This window comes from Carcharhinus amblyrhynchos, chromosome 8 (assembly GCF_965287045.1).
Source record: "Carcharhinus amblyrhynchos chromosome 8, sCarAmb.v2.hapA, whole genome shotgun sequence".
In the NCBI taxonomy this organism is placed as follows: Eukaryota; Metazoa; Chordata; class Chondrichthyes; order Carcharhiniformes; family Carcharhinidae; genus Carcharhinus; species Carcharhinus amblyrhynchos.
In genome coordinates this window covers 55,008,698-55,025,464 of record NC_137331.1, presented here as the reverse complement: position 1 = coordinate 55,025,464, position 16,767 = coordinate 55,008,698, and the positions used below count along the sequence as shown (strand labels likewise).

Below are 16,767 nucleotides of genomic sequence, written 5' to 3'. Positions count from 1 at the left end.
CACAGGGAGCAGGTGTTTTCCTCGCTAGAGAGGACGTCTTCCAGCGAGACCGCAAAAGCAAGTGAGATTGGACAATTGGCCATTAAAATAAATTTAAATAATTTATTCAGCCTCTCACCGGAAATGAGTGAGAGGGTGACCGTGCCAGAAATCCAGTTCCAGTAAGATAGCGAGAACTGAGAAATCGCATCTAATTGCTTGGTGCTCACTCTGCCCATCGATGGGTGGAGTGAACCATTAAAATTCTGACCATTCACTCACAGTGATTCTGATGCTAGTAAGCTGTAAAGTTTAAAAACTTTAAACTGAGAAATTATTCTTGGAATTAATACTGGATGTTCCTTTAAAAGATGAATTTCCTCCATAAATGTGTCTTTGGCACACTTGTAGTGTTGGAATGATGCAAGACCAAACTCAAACAAGGAAACTTAGCTATGAACCAGGAGCTCTCTCTCTATTATGTTGAAGGTCGCCTTTTCTCCGAAATTTCCTCCATTGTTTTTCTGAGCTCCAAATAGAAAACAAATATGTCTTTCCTGCATCTTTATTATATCAACATGCATCAGGTCGGCCTGGAATTTTCTCAGCGCTGTTTTCACTCAGCTAGTATAACATTGCCAGAAGTACAACATAAATTCTAAATACTTGTGAAAATGGGACTGTAGACACATTTCTGACAACGTTACTGCAGAGAAGAGACAGCGGCTATGAGGAAATTTCTAATCTCTCACTGGACGTCAATTCTGTTAGAATATTTACACCTCTCTGAGTCTTTTCTTACCCTTATCTTAGCTTGGGGTAACATAACCACTAATCCCAAACTTGTCTTGTGTTTCTTTACCCTTTCGAATGTTAATACCTGCGCTTTAAACTTTCTAAAAATAGAATTCAGCATTGCATCATGCTTAAGCCATACGCATAATAAAACATAACAGCTAAGCAGCACTTACTTCTTAAACGCTCACTTTATAACTGACCGATTTTTAATAAATCAGTTTTTATTTCAGTTGATCGGTTGTTCATTTGCAGAATTTTCTGTTTTAATTTCAGATTTTCTAACAATCATTTTCTTTCTTTTTTTCTTTCACCTTGTTACCACTCTAAGCACGTACCTCAGGTAAATCAATTTTTGCTCCATTGTCAATGCAAATTTTAATTGTCTCATGTTTCCCACCAAGTAAAGCCAGGTGAAGAGGGGTATGGAGTCCTTCATCAAGAAAATTTACATGGTTTTCACGAGAGTGGCCCAGTTCCTCACCTTGAAAGACAAAGTGTGATTCACTGCTCACAGAAAGTGAATAAAGACAGACTTCTCTTCAGTCAACAACATTTTAATTTATGCCAACCTTTCCGGAGTATAAGTTCCAATGTCTTCTCTGCACCTGAAAAAGCAGCTTCATGAATAAGGAAACGGCCCAGGCTATTTTGTTTGCACAATAATGCTCCATGCTCCAGCTGGAAAGAAATAATCAAAGAATAACTTTAGACAAGTCAAGAAAAACAGACATTGTAAGTTAACTCTTAATTGCTATAACTACAAAAACAGTTATTAGGCAAACATCATAAAGTGTCAAAAGGCATTGAATTTTAAATTACTCAGAACAATCCATTTACCACCAATTTAATTATAATCTATGTTTTTAAATATGAAATCCACAATTTATTGACAACTGGTCATCAGCAAAATAATGTCATCAAAGAACAAAGAAAATGACAGCATAGGAACAGGCCCTTCAGCCCTCCAAGTCTGCGCTGACCATGCGGCCCAACTTAACAAAAACCCTGATCCTTCCAGGGACCATATCCCTCCATTTCCATCCTATTCATGTATTTGTCAAGACACCACTTAAAAGCCACTATAGTATCTTCTTCCACTACCTCCCCTGGCAGCAAGTTCCAGGCACCCACCACCCTCTGCGTAAAAAAAACTACCTCATACACCTCCTTTAAACCTTACCCCTCGCACTTTAAACCTATATCCCTGAGCAATTGACTCTTCCAACCTGGTAAAAAGCTTCTGACTATCATTTTCTGTTAAAGTATTCATATTTGATAAATCCATTATGTGTCATGCAGAATAACCTAATTGGTACATGGCACAGTGGCAGTGATTAGCACTGCTGCCTCACAGCGCCAAGGACCTGAGTCCGATTCCCAGCTTGGGTCACTGTCTGTGCAGAGTTTGCTCGTTCTCCCTGCTTCTGCATGGGTTTGCTCCTGGTACTCCAGTTTCTCCCACAGTCCCAACAGTGCTAGTTAGGTGCTTCAGCCATGCTAAATTCTCCTTCAGTATACCCAAACAGGCGCTGGAGTGTGGCAACTAGGGGATTTTCACAATAACTTCACTGCAGTATTAATGTAAGCCTACTGTGACACTAATAAATAAATTTACTTACAGGAGCACAGGAACAGGACTAGGCCATACAGCCACTATTCAGTTTTACCCTGGCTGAACTGTATTTCAACTCCATTTATCCACCTTAGTTCCTTGATATTCTTACCTTAACCTCGACAAAAGAGCTGAACTCAAGGTGTGAAGTGAAAGTGACTGTCCTTGACATCAAGGTCGGATTTGACAGAGTGTGGCATCAAGGAGCCTGGGTAAAACTGAAGTCAATGGAAACCAGGGAGAAAGCTCTCCACTGGCCAGAACAATACTGGGCACAAAGAAAGATGGTTGTGGTGATTGGAGGTCAATCATCTCAGTTCCAGGACATCACTGCAGGAGTTTCTTGGGGTAGCATATTGTCCCATCCATCTTCAGCTGCTTCATCAATAACTTTCCTTCGAACATAAATGAGGTCAGAATGGGGATGTTCACTGATGATTGCATAATGTTCCAATCATCTCTTTCACATTCAATTGCATTACCATTGCTGAAGCCTCTACTATTGACCAGTAACTGATTTGGACCAGCCATATAAATATTGTGACTACAGAGCAGATCAGAGACAAGGAATTCTGCAGCGTGTAACTCCCCAAAGCCTATCCACGATCTACAAGGCACAAGTCGTGAGTCTGAAGGAATACGCTCCACCTTGCTGGATGCGTCCAGCCCCAACAATGCTCAAGAAGCTTAACACCATCCAGGGCAAAGCAGCCCACTTGACTGCTACCCCATCCAGCTCTTGCAATGTTCACTCTTGTACCATCTACTAGATGCACTGTAGCAACTCACCAAGACCCTTTGGCAGCAAACCCACAACCTCTACCATCAAAAGGACGAGGACAGCATGGAAACACCACCACCTCACCAATGAACACTGTCATGACTTCGATTGGGGTGCATTCAGGTAGACATCACCATTATGTTTTGCTTAAGGGTTCACATTGGTGTATCTGTGTGATGTAGCAGTCTTTCTGGGAATGTCAGTTCAATGCTTGAGACATACCTTTGAAATGACTGTGCTGTTTGTTTGCACACCACTTATTGGCATAACCATAGTAAGGGAAGGCTAGGGTGGCTGTTCAGCCAAGTGTCTGCCTCTTGTGGCAGATGAGTGCAGCTGAATCATGAAACCAGTAATTAGCATGTCCAGCTCATTCCCAGAGGGCACCCGGTGTCTCCCAGGTCACAAGAGGTTCAGAGTTGAGCAGCCTTCTGTGACCCATTGAGATGTACCATTGCACGTAAGTACTTCTGACAATTGGTTTTGGCCTTCCAGGCAGATTCTCCCCTTTGTCTTCACACTGTTGCTTGAGTGTCAGTTACAATCACACCGCGCTCAGCCTTCCCAGAGTGTGAGACCTTCAGGCTGCATGAGAGGGATGCAGCCCATTTCTGAAACCTCCACTCTGTCCTTACAGCCCAGCCTGTCATGGGATCCACCCGGGTAACTCAGTTGTACCCAGTACTGAGCCTGTTGTTTTTAAGCTTGCCCACTCTCTTGCCATCCCGACCAAGGAAGGGCACACCCTCATCTGCAGTATGAACAGGAACCCAGGACGGAGAACACAGGAAGCTACCTACTTTCAAAACCTCTTTTAAAGCAAGGAGTGCCATGACATGAAGAGAAGATAAGGCCAGCAAGTGACATCATTTTATCCCTCCCCCCCATCCTGGCTGATCTATCTCCATGAAATGGTCATTCTGGGAACCTCACTCCTGTCCCTGAGTCGAACTTATCTATGTCCCCGAGTCCTCTCCATTGCTCCTCAGCAGCATACATTGCAGAGGATGCTGGCTGGCTAAGTGCTCACTTTCAAAATCCTTTTTGGAGGTGAAGGCACCAGGTTCACGTTTATGTAGACCATTATTATGTAAATGGCACCAGTGTAACATCACACTGGCATCTGCTGAATATCCGGTGAGGGAAAAGTCCTCGCTGATGATATGCTAATGTATTAAAGTGAGCATTCTGTGGTCCCATGACATGTTTCATACCATTCTGCCGGCGAGAGGCCCGGATCTCGGAAACTTGTTGGTGCGATTCGTGCTTTCTGGATTTTGACCATGTACTGCTATTCCTGCAGATGGAAATCACTTGAGATGGAGCAAGTGTATAGGATATCAACATGAGAGGGATAGACACTAGATGGTTCATGGAGAGAAAATCAACAGGACCCAGCTTCATGGTCACATCGCTTGATTCTGTGCTGTAAAAGACAAATTCATCATAGTCCCAGATTACCACAGACTGCTCTCCCCTTGGAGTGGGGTACTGACTGGTGGTGATTTAACCTGAGGATCACTACCCCTTGGGGTGAGGGGCACAGCTGAGAAGGTGGGGCCATCATGAATGTCCTCAGCTAGTATAGGAATTGAACCCATGCTGTTGGTGTCACTCTATCACAAACCAGCCATCTGAGTTAGCTAACTCCCCAACTCCTAATGTTCTATTAAGGGATCAATTTTAACTCCTGACAGGAAACTGGTGGTAACAAAAAGAAATCTTCAAAAGTGGTCAGGCAAATTTTGCCTGTTGGGTCTTTTAAATGCCATTCGTCAGACTCACACATTTCAGGCAGAAAGTGGCAGTAGTTCAGGATTGGCAGATTAAGTATGAGGGGGGAGATAGCTGCAAAGGTGAATATCACAGGGCTACAAATGTTCTGACTTTCTTTGCAGGTTCCAGAGGAAAACTTCAGCTTTATCTGGTGAGGTTTCTAGTGATCCAGGAAACCCAGAAGTCTAGGACACGGACAATGTGCACACATATTGGTAGTCCATCTGAGAACTGAGTGCTTAATTAACTAGACCAATGTCTCTTTGACAAGGAGGAAGCATAAAGTATATTAGTATTGAGCACTAGGGAGGGATTAGATTAGACTGCCCATGGAAGAAAAGAAAAATAGTGTCTGATGTGATACTGTACCTGGCTGTTTCAGTAGTAGACAACAACACTTCTGTAGACTTTGCTGGGGCTCTATTATAAGATAACCTTATCTGTCATGGTTTCTGAAGCACTCCTCCAAGTTATCAATAATCGTGTACACCTTGATGGATGTTGCATCTGCATTGAGGTATCATTAGCCAAGGCTGCAGAACATAGCCTTTGTCTCCGAGGAGTTATCATTCAAGGCTGGTTAATGTTTCAAATAACTCAGGTCAGGACAGTTGCAAAAGAATTATGACTATTGTCTGATTGTGATCTCCTGTCTCTGATCATTGAGCAATGAAATACTGTAAGAGCAAAAGCCCTTGAAAATCACTGACTTAGGAATTCAAGACCAAGTGTAGTTTTCAAATGAAGTAGTTTTAGAGATGGGAGACAATTGGAATGGGTGCACAAGGATAACACAGCCTCCATTTATAAGTCATGTATTATGTCTTCATTTTTGAATTATGCTTTGATTTCATATTATTATTCATAGTTAAATGGCAAGTTGGGTTAGTTAGACCATCAGCAAAGGGAGCAAAGCTGGGAAATTTCTCTAAAAGAAGGAACAGCTGGAAAATTGAGCTGCTGCAACACCACCACTAATGGAAAGTGGTCATCAGTGTGTGAACATTTAAATAGGCCATTTCCTTTGTGAACATGGACATAGGAATTTATGTCCATTTATAAAATTTATTTATAAAATCAGCATTTATCAATTTTCACTACTTATGTTCTGGTAGGTAATGGAGATTACAAATTTTGTGCCGAATTAAAGGCATTTTTAATCAATTGGTCTGCGCTAGATTCAAACTTCCAAAGTTGAATTTTCTTTTGATCCAGATGACCACAGAATGTCAAACTAATAAATTATTTTCTTTTGTTTATAAATTCATGTTTATGTATAAAAAGAATACGACAAATGTAGTGCTCATAAGAAATAAAAAGCATACCATTATAGACAATCCTTCAGCATTATCTCTGGAACATGCCAACATTAATGGTGTGTTTTTAAGATCACCTTCCAGATTCAGCTCCGTAGTCTTGTGTGAGGCTAGTACCTAGGCAAATTAATAATATTGCAAAAGGCAATTAAAATATTATACACCAAAACACTTGGGGGAGATCTAATCATAGAATCCAACAGTGCAGAAAGAGGCCAATCAGCCCATCAAGTATGCACCAACCACAATCCCACCTAGGCCCTATCCCTATAACCCCATGCATTTACCCTAGCTAGTCGCCTTAATACTAAGGGGGCAATTTAGCATGGCTAATCCACCTAACACGTACATCTTTGGACTGTGCGAGGAAACCGGAACACCTGGAAGAAACCCACACAGACACGAGGAGGAAGTGCAAACTCCACACAGACAGTGACCCAAGCCGGGAATCGAACCTGGGCCCCTGGCGCTGTGAGGCAGCAATGCTAACCAATGTGCCATCGTGCTGCCTTCAAATCTTTGTATGATAGTACAAACAGGTGATAGTGAATTGACAACCTGTTATCAAATGAATTTCTTATCACACATTATAAACTATCACAGAATGTCAAGGTCTAGGCTAGAATTCTCCAGCCTTGAATGCCCTACTATGGCTATCAATGGGAACGGAGAATTTGGCACTCAGCCAAATTTCTATTTGCTGCAACAGGAATGGATAATCCCAACAGAGGGCAAGGTTGGAGAATTCCAGTCCTATGACGCAAAAGTTTCCATTAGAATGGACCAAAATAATTGTAACTATACTAACTGCAGTAATCATTTGTTGTTAGGAATACCTTCATCTTTCTATTCATCAGGACAGCAAATAGAGAAAAATGAACAGACAGAATCTAAACTGAAATTCATGTACAATTGTGCCACACATAATAGAATGTTTCTCTGTAGCTTGAAGCATCCCATTAAATGTCTAATTATGCTTACAGAAGGGGAAATAAAGCATTCTAACCGAATAACCCTGTCCCAAAGGATAGAACTCTATGAAGAAATATCACTAAGATAAAAATAAGTCACTTTAGATCAAGGCACTAGATCATTATATTGCAAAGTATTCTAAGAAATGGAGATTACGTGACTGGAGTTTCACTTGATTGAAATGTGAAATAAGGTAACTTTAGTCTGCATTGGGAAATGCAAGCTTTCCCACTGGAGTAGAATGATGCAATATAGTGAGAACAACAGGATATTTCTAAGTGTCCTATCTGAATGTTTAAGGGGATAACTCTGAATTATAATGGACTGTGTCTGGATGTGTAGCAATTTGTCTGATTTTTGAATATGTTCTAATAGCACTAGACCCATTACATGGCTAAAAACATGAAACCAAACCCAGCCTCCCACGGTTTGGCCAACAACGTGATGGCATTCAAGTTTGAAATTATGATGTACTTAAAAATAAGATGCATTTTCCATACTACATTTATTTGATTTCTTTCGAATTGTTGTAAGTCTAACCCCCTTTTCATTTGCAATACTATCAAAGTCTAATGATCATACTTGCTATATTGTTGACTTAATTTCTGGCCTAAATTACATCCTGAAATAAGTTTTTTGTGTGGTTGTGTGCGCACACTTAGGGGAGTTGTAATCAAAGACAAGACCATCACTGATCATTTCCTTGTATCCATTCACATCCTTCCAATCCCACGTATTTCTCCATCCAATACAGAAAAACTTTTGCTCCGGTCACTTAGAACAGCATTTTCCAACTCCCAATTCTGTACCTTTCACCAGAATACTTCTGCAATCTGCATCATCATTCAAGTACCTCAGTACTTGATCCCAACTTTATTCCCTTAAGATCAAAGGGTGTGTATATAAACATATGAGATGCAGCTGCTTCAGTCATGCATTATCTGATTTGTCTGGATTACATTAAGCACTCTCCTCTGTCTAAGATGTGACATTTCAGATCATCCTGGATAATTCCAAATGTCCCCGTAAATCCCTCTGACCTGCCCCCTCCACCATTATTTCCAACAACAGATGCAGGAACCTGTTGTCTCTAAGATTGAGGTCATCAAATTAACTGTTTTGGCTGTTCTGTACCTTGTTCCCTTAAGTCACCCCCATCTTTCCCCTTTCACACCAAGCCAAGACTTCCCCCGTTCTCTCCTGCCCCAGCCCCCACTCCTAACACTCCCCATTCATGCCTTCGCTTAGCTATCTCCTCCATGATACCCACCTCCTGCCCTCTTGACCTTCTTTCAATTAAACTACTAACAAATCTGCCGTCGTCACCCCCCAGTAAAAAAATCCGTCTTTAGGATCTCTAGCATTGCAAGCTACCACCCGACTCCATACTACATTTATTTGATTTCTTTTGAATTGTTGTAAGTCTAACCCCCTTCACGTTTGCAATATGCCTCTTTCCTCTCAAAGTTGTTCAATGCACTGTCATCTTTCACTATACCTTCATCTTTCTCACAACTTCATGTTTGAACCTCTCCAATGAAGTTTTCACCTACGCCAGAGCAATGAAACAGACTTCAAAGTCTGCGACTCTTACCGTTGTCCGTCCAGTTCTCTTTTTATTCTGCAACCTTTGACATGGTTCGAAAAAGTATCCTCCTCAAATTCACTCCCATTATGGGGCAACAGCCCTTACCCTTCATTAAACCAGCTGACTCTGATGGATTGCATTATGACTTTCCAAATGTCCTGTCATTACTTCTTTTATAATGGATTCAAACAATTTCCCAACAACAGATGTTCAACTAATTGACCTATAGTTCCCTACATTTTGGCCTCCCTTCTTTTTTGAATAAGGGCCTTCTATTAGGATTTCCCCAATCCACCAGAACCATTCCCGCATCCAGGACATTTTGGAATATTGTAACTAATGGATCTACGATCTCCAATACCACTTTAAGACCCTAGGATGTAGGCGATCAGGTCATGGGGACTTGCTGCTTTCAATACTAATAGTTTGCTCAGTACTTTTTCCCTAGTGATGATAGTTCCAAGTTCCTCCCTCTCTATAACCTGTGTAATTTTTGTTACTTTTGGGATGGAACTTGTGTTCTTCACTGTGAAAACTCAGGCAAAATATTGATTTAGTGTACAGCATTCTTCACTATTAACTCCCCAGCCTCATCTTCCAAGGGACCAACATTCACTTTAGCTACTCTTTTCCTGTTTACTTACAGAAGCTTTGCTGTCCATTTTAAAATTTTGTGCTAGTTTTCTTTCATAATTTACACTTGCAAATTTATTACTTTAAGTAACCCTTTGTTGATCTTTAAACCTTCCCAATCTTCCAGTGTGCCACTGGTCTTTGCAATACTGTATACTTTAGTTTTTGTCTCCATCTTATCCTTAACGTCCTTTCTTAGCCATGGAGGTCTTTCCCCACACCCGCCCTTGTAAACTTTCCTCCTCTCTGGAATATATATTAATTGGGAGGACTTGAATATCTCAATAAATTTCTAATTAATCAACTGTCCTACCTTTTAGTCTTCCTGACCAGTCCACTAGAGCCAAACCTCTCCTTGTACCAATGTAATTTCCTTTGTTTAAATCCAGAATGCTAGTGTGAGACTCCAGTTTCTGACTCTCAAACTGAATTTGAAATTCTAGCATGCTATGATCACCCTTCCCTAGACAATCCTTAACTATGATATCATTTATTAACCCTACTTCATCACATAATACCAAATCTAGAATAGCCTACTCCCTGGTTGATTCCATAACATATGACTCCAAAAAAAAACAATCTCTAATACATTCAATGAACACTCCCTCAAGGCTACCCTTGCCAAATTGATTACTCCCCAGTCAACATGCATGTTAAAATCACCCATGATTATTGCCATACCTTTCTTACATGGCCTCAGTATTTCTTGGCTTATACTGTGACCCACTGCAAAAATATTGTTTGGAGACCTATAAATTACTCCCACTAAGTACATCCTTCCCTTGCTATTTCTTGTCCCAGACTCATTCTTTGTCATGGACTCCGGTGGCTATATCATTTCTCACTACAGCACCAATCTCTTCCTTAACTAACAAAGCTACACCACCTCCTTTTACTTCCTGCCTATCATTGCAAAATACTAAGGATGTTTGAATATTCAATTCCCAAGCCTGATTTCTCTGCAACTATGTCTCAGTAATTTCCACTAATGCATACCTATTTGTCTCAATTTGCACTGTTAACTCATTAATTTTATTCCACATGCTTCGTGAGTTCAGATACAAAACATTTAAGTTCATTTTATCATCCAATCTCCCTCTACTTGTATGCATTCTTGGTGCAATATGACTTTCACATGATTTGTCACTATCTTTTGCTTTCTGTTGACACTTACGCTCATCACTAATCTGCCCTCCTGACTTCTTTATCTTTGACTTCCTAATTTTCCATGCAACTGAACCGTCACTCTGACTATTTAGTTCAATGGCATCTCTGCTTCCCTCGTTATACAATCTGCAATAATACTGATCCCAGCATGGTTCAGACGTAGGCCATCTCAACAGTACAGCCACTACCTTCCTCAGTATTGATGCCAGTGCCCCACAAACCAAAACCTACTTCTCCCATGCCATAGGAGAACCATCTCTCTAATTTTATGTATCCTTTGCCAATTTACATACAGCTCAGGTAGTAACCTAGAGATTATAGCCTTTGAAGTTCTGCTCTTTAATTTAGTACCTAACTCCTCAAACTGCCTACAACAGAATCTCCTTCCTCATTCTACCTGTGCCAATGGTACCTACTGGATCATGGTCACAGGATCCTCCCCCTCCCACTGCAAATTCTTCTCCAGTCCAGAACAGTTCTCCCAAACCCTGGCATCAGGCAGACAACCCAGCCTTGAGACTCTTGATCTTGGCAACAGAGAACAGTTTCTATTCTCTGACTATATTATCCCCAACTACGATTGCATTTGAATCTTCTCCCCACAGTTGAATGGCTCCCTGAATCATAGTGGCATGGTCAGTTTTCTCAGTCTCCCCACAGTCCTCACTTTCATCCACACAGGGGGAAAGAATCTCAAACCTTGATAAAACTTCCATTCGTTGATATGTTTGTCTCAGACAATGGTTAAGAGTACTGCATGCAGTTCTAGACTGGAAATACAGGAAACAAAACAGCTGAGCAAAGGGAAGATGGGTTTGAACACTGCCTTAGGAGTGGTGAAAGTTCTCAACACTTTCACCTTGACCTTTCAGCTATCAAAATGGATAGAAAAGGAAATAGTGTATGAGTCACAACAAGTGCCGCTCATGTTCCTCCACGGTGAACAGTAACACTGGCACAGGAAGATGGCTGAGGACTGATCATCCCTGCCTGTTTCTCAGCCGAGAAGTTATGGACTAGGAGAGTTAGAGGTTAAGGGTAGCCACTTGCAACACTAAGGAGACTGAATAGATTAAATGACAATATTGCATAACAATTATTGTTGTATAATATTAAAAATTAACGTTCTTACCTTCACCACTGTATTGTGATTTAAAAACACAGCCAGGTGAAGCGGTGACATCAGTGCATTATTCAGAATATTGGGGTTCGCCCCTTTATCAAGTAGAGTTTGGACACAACATGTTTGATTTTTCTCTGCAGCCCAGTGTAAAGGTGTGTTACCATTGCAATCAATCACATTTAAAACTAGAAAAGGAAGCAAAAACATACAACTCTTTAAGCAACAGATTATGAAATTCTCCCTCAGATGATATGAAGCCATTAATGCACGTTGGGTTTTCCCAAGTCACTCACTGAGACGCATTTGCAGCATCCACTCTTCACATAAAAACCATTGCACCAGAATGAAATAACAGTGGGGTAATGGTCACAAACTATACATGCATATAAAGGGCAAGATTTTCCATTAGATTAGTACTAGTATTCCAGTAGGGACTGGTTGGATGGCTAGTGTGTGATTCAGAATGCCAACAACAGTATGGGTTCAATTCCCATTCTGGCTAAGAGAGACTTGGGATCTATCTCTTCAACTGTTCCGTGCTTGTTGCGGAGTGGTGCCTCTCAAACCATATAGCCAATCATGTGTTTCTCTTGAATAGACAGAAATGCTGAGGGTCACTCATGGGTGTTGTCTAAATACCTAATTAGTATTTTCAACACGATTTTAAGAAATGCATTTTCTTTGCTCTGCAATTAATGAACTACAACAAATAGTGTGAACAGCAGTTTTGAACCATGCAATTCCTGAGAATATAATTTCATCAGTGTAGCATATACAGCTACTTTGCACCTCCAGTAGTAATAATTTTCAATTTACCTAACTGGAATCATTTTAAAAATGCTTGACAATCCATCGTGCAGTCACTCTGATAAAAAATACTTTCTTTCACAGTTATAAAAATACTTTGGACTCTGCCCTTCATTTAACCCCAAGTCTGACACACAGTAAATTTCATATTTCACACTATTTGTTGTAGTTCATTAATTGCAGAGCAAAGAAAATGCATTTCTTAAAATCGTGTTGAAAATACTAATTAGGTATTTAGACAACACCCATGAGGCAAATTGTGCGGAGGGTGTGGAGAGTCTGCAGAAGGATCTAGATAGGCTGGGCGAATGGGCCAGGAAATGGCAAATGGAATTTAATGTTGGCAAGTGTGAGGTGGTCCACTTTGGTAGGAAGAATGGTAGGAAGGACTATTACTTACGTGGCGAAAAACTGCAGCAGGCGACGGTGCAGAGGGACCTCGGGGTCCTTGTGCATGAGTCGCAAAAACCCAGCTTGCAGGTGCAGCAGGTGGTCAGGAAGGCGAATGGGATGCTGGCCTTCATAGCGAGGGGGATTGAATATAAAAGTAGGGAGGTCTTGCTGCAGCTGTATAGGGCATTGGTGAGGCCGCAGCTGGAGTACTGTGTGCAGTTTTGGGCGCCGCACCTGCGCAAGGATATTTTGGCCCTGGAGGGAGTGCAGAGGAGGTTTACTAGGCTGATACCGGAGTTGAGGGGATTGAGCTATGAGGAGAGGCTGAATAAACTAGGCTTGTACTCGTTAGAGTTTAGAAGAATGAGGGGAGATCTCATTGAGACGTATAAGATGATGAATGGGATGGATAGGATAGAGGTGGAGAGACTCTTCCCGCTCAAAAAAGACAGTAGGACTAGGGGGCACAGCCTCAAGATAAAGGGGAGGCGGTTTAGAACGGAGTTGAGGAGGAACTTCTTCACTCAAAGGGTGGTGAATCTCTGGAATTCTCTGCCCGTTGAAGTGGTGGAGGCTGCCTCGCTAAATATTTTTAAGAAGCGGGTTGATGGGTTCTTGATAAGAGAGGGGATTAAGGGTTATGGGGAGAGGGCGGGAAAGTGGAACTGAGCCACAACAGATCAGCCATGATCTTATTGAATGGCGGGGCAGGCTCGAAGGGCTAGATGGCCTACTCCTGCTCCTATTTCTTATGTTCTTATGTTCTTATATCTATTAATTTGTTTCTCCAGCTGTGAAATGCAGCACAATTTTAGGATTACTGATTTTAAAACAATGTTTACAGAAACAAACTTCTTCTCACTTTACCTAAACTATTTGCTCCTTTTCAGCATTTTGAATGCAGACCAGAACTAGACTAGAATGCTGGTGAAAAATCAATGATATTGAGGAGGAAAGGGAGTAAATTCAGCCCAATAAGCAAACTTGCCTAGTAACGTCCACTTATCTAACAAATGAACTTTAATTGCCAATAAATGGTATTTGAATTTCACTGAACTGCAGCACTCAAAAAGGCTCAAGTTTTGGATAACTTAATTTAAGTTTTAATTGTAATTGTATTTTATTTTAGAGGCAAGAAAGTCAACAAGCCAGTTATTCACATTTAATGTTGACCTTTTTCTATTGACATTTTACTATTTCATATATCCTACAAGTGGAAAACAGAGGACTGTCAGAAGATAATTTTGGAAATAAAAGTCAGGAATTATTATGGATGTCTGAAGCATTGTTGTTGTTTTACACCTTCACCCAAAGTGAAAAGTACTCACTGAGAAAATAGCTGGTGAGAAGAAAATAGGAAACTTGATTGTGGAAATGATTGCAAATGATTAATATGGCACTTGGCATCATGAGAGAGGTTCACTAATGGAACAACAATACCAAACTGTTAACAGTCAAAAGAACCTATAAAATACAATTAAAACTTAAATTAAGTTATGCAAGATTTGTGCCCTTTTAAGTGTTGCAGTTCAGTGAAATTCAAATACCATTTATTGGTAATTAAAGCTCATTTGTTAGATAAATGGACATTACTAGGCAAGTTTGCTTATTGGGCTGAATTTACTGCCTTTCCTGCCCAATGTCATAGACTTTTCACCGGTTTTCTAGTCTGCCAGCAATCTGTAGACAGACTAGGGCCTAACTGAAATGAAAAAATTACAGCCAATGATATTACATACAAAATCATTTGGATATGATATATTTGAATATGCATATGAATTACAATGATGTAATTTTCACCTAATTTCAGTGGGAGTTGTGTCCAATATTCAAATAAGATGCAATATTATATCAGCCTGGCCTCACTCCATTCTCTCCCTTTGGATGCACTAACCACTTAGGACAGTTGATTAGCCCATTTAGCTGGACAACTGGTTTGTGTTCATAATGACCCACATTCCAGCTGAGGTAAACTTTGGCCCTGCCTCCACATCCTGCACCATAGTGAAATCACAGCATAAATTTAGTTCAGGAACTCCCATCGCAGAAAAGTGGGACTTTTTATATATGAATATAGGGAGCTAATACATGACAATAGTTGTATGATCTTATTGAATGGAGACAAATGGATGTTCTCTCAGCAATAAGAGTAATGTAAAATCATTAACTGAAAATATATGGTGACACTTCTGCAAGGTGACATCCACAGCATCTACTTTGTTGGTAATACTTGCATCTGTTAGGAATAAGCTAACTTCCTGATCACTCAGTAGTGTCTTACAACCAAGTCTGCTATCTTATTCTTCTCTCAAATGCTCTCCTATCTAGCTGACTCACTGGACTGTTGGTATTGATTTTAAGATGGAGTAAGATCAGTACGTGGGGTGTTCTAATGGTTAGTGCACCCTAAGGAAGAGAATGAAGTGAAGCCAGGCTGATTTAAAGCTGTGTCTCATTTGAAAATTGGACACCTAACTCCTGCTAAAATTAGATAAAAATTGCATGATTTCATATTAATATCATTGGCTGTGACTTTTTCATTTCAGTTAGGCCCTAGTCTGTCTATAGTCAGATTGCTGGCAGAAAACATTAAAAGTCAATGAGTCCAGCAGTCTTTCAGTGCTTGACTCTGAGGAAGTTAAGACAATAAGTGACAGGTTGGAACACTAAGATATCCCCTTACATACTAGTGTGCTTAATATTGTAATCACATGTAAACAATGACATATTCTTACATTTCAAAATCTAATTAATATTTACCTTCAAAGTTGGCATACTCGATGATCAATGTCAAAATGACAAGGTGACCTGCTCCAGCAGCATGGTGCAGCGGGGTTGATTTATGTTCATCCATCCTGCTGAGGCAGTCAAGGTCTTCCTCTATTAACTTTTCAATCTGTGTTATATCACCATCATCAACTAGCTAGGAGATAAAATTCAATTTCAAAAGAATGTATTTCCACTTGAATAGTTAACATTTCTCACCGCCTGAGATGTTAAAAATCTGATCATATTAAATATATTTATGCTTTAGCAAAAATGAATTATCTCATTTCACGTAGATAAAAATACTACATTTCATGTACTTACCTTAAATATGTTTCCACTCTGTGAACTTAATATATGCACACTTCCAACTGGTGAATAAGCTCTTTTTTTCACTCTTCTGAGAAGACTGTGCATTGCACTTTTTTTCATAATTTCTCTGCAAAAAGTTAGTTTACTTTCCTCAAGCAATGTTTGATTTTCTTTTCAACTTACATTCACACAATCGTGACCCTGAAAAGCAACAGAAAATGCTCCACATTATTAATAAGACACACAGGAGTATGTTAATTTGACAGTAATGTGACAAGCATCCGTGTAAGTAGCATCATCAATCTGTTGATATATCCTGCAAAAACAAATTGGGAAATCTGTTACAATAATAGTCCAAGAATTGTTAGAGTCCAATGAATGATGTCTGCTGATGGTTAGACTTGCCTCTGCCTGTTTAATTTCTATTATGTTTTGTCATGCAACTTGCTTGAAATATAAATTGGAACTGACACAGCAAAATCTTGGAGCTGAATAGACAGGGCAAGCAATGACACATCTCCTTTTTCAATCTGATAATGAAATTAGCATGCTAAATACAGTATGCTATGTATAGCATGCAAGAAACAATACTTTTCACTATACACTAATGCATGTGATAATCAAAACAAAATGGTCTGAACAACAAAATTTCAGTTAAAATTTAAATTGAATGCAAAATCAGGCACAGAATTAGAAAGAGACAGCAAAATAGGATTAAGAGAAAATAAAGAGGCAGAGAGAAAA

At 40.1% G+C, this 16,767-nt stretch overlaps 1 protein-coding gene across 1 annotated transcript in view; it reads right to left on the bottom strand.

The window, feature by feature from the left end:
* Nucleotides 1–16,143, bottom strand: part of trpa1b (transient receptor potential cation channel, subfamily A, member 1b) — a 99,731-nt gene extending 83,588 nt beyond the window's left edge. The window contains exons 1-6 of the mRNA XM_080193532.1: nucleotides 16,036–16,143; nucleotides 15,706–15,868; nucleotides 11,755–11,930; nucleotides 6,272–6,379; nucleotides 1,347–1,455; nucleotides 1,113–1,258 (exon numbers count right to left, since the gene is read on the bottom strand). Of these exons, the coding sequence (XP_080049658.1) occupies nucleotides 1,113–1,258; nucleotides 1,347–1,455; nucleotides 6,272–6,379; nucleotides 11,755–11,930; nucleotides 15,706–15,868; nucleotides 16,036–16,143 (810 nt within the window). The remainder of the gene's footprint in view (nucleotides 1–1,112; nucleotides 1,259–1,346; nucleotides 1,456–6,271; nucleotides 6,380–11,754; nucleotides 11,931–15,705; nucleotides 15,869–16,035) is intronic.
* Nucleotides 16,144–16,767: the final 624 nt, after the last annotated feature.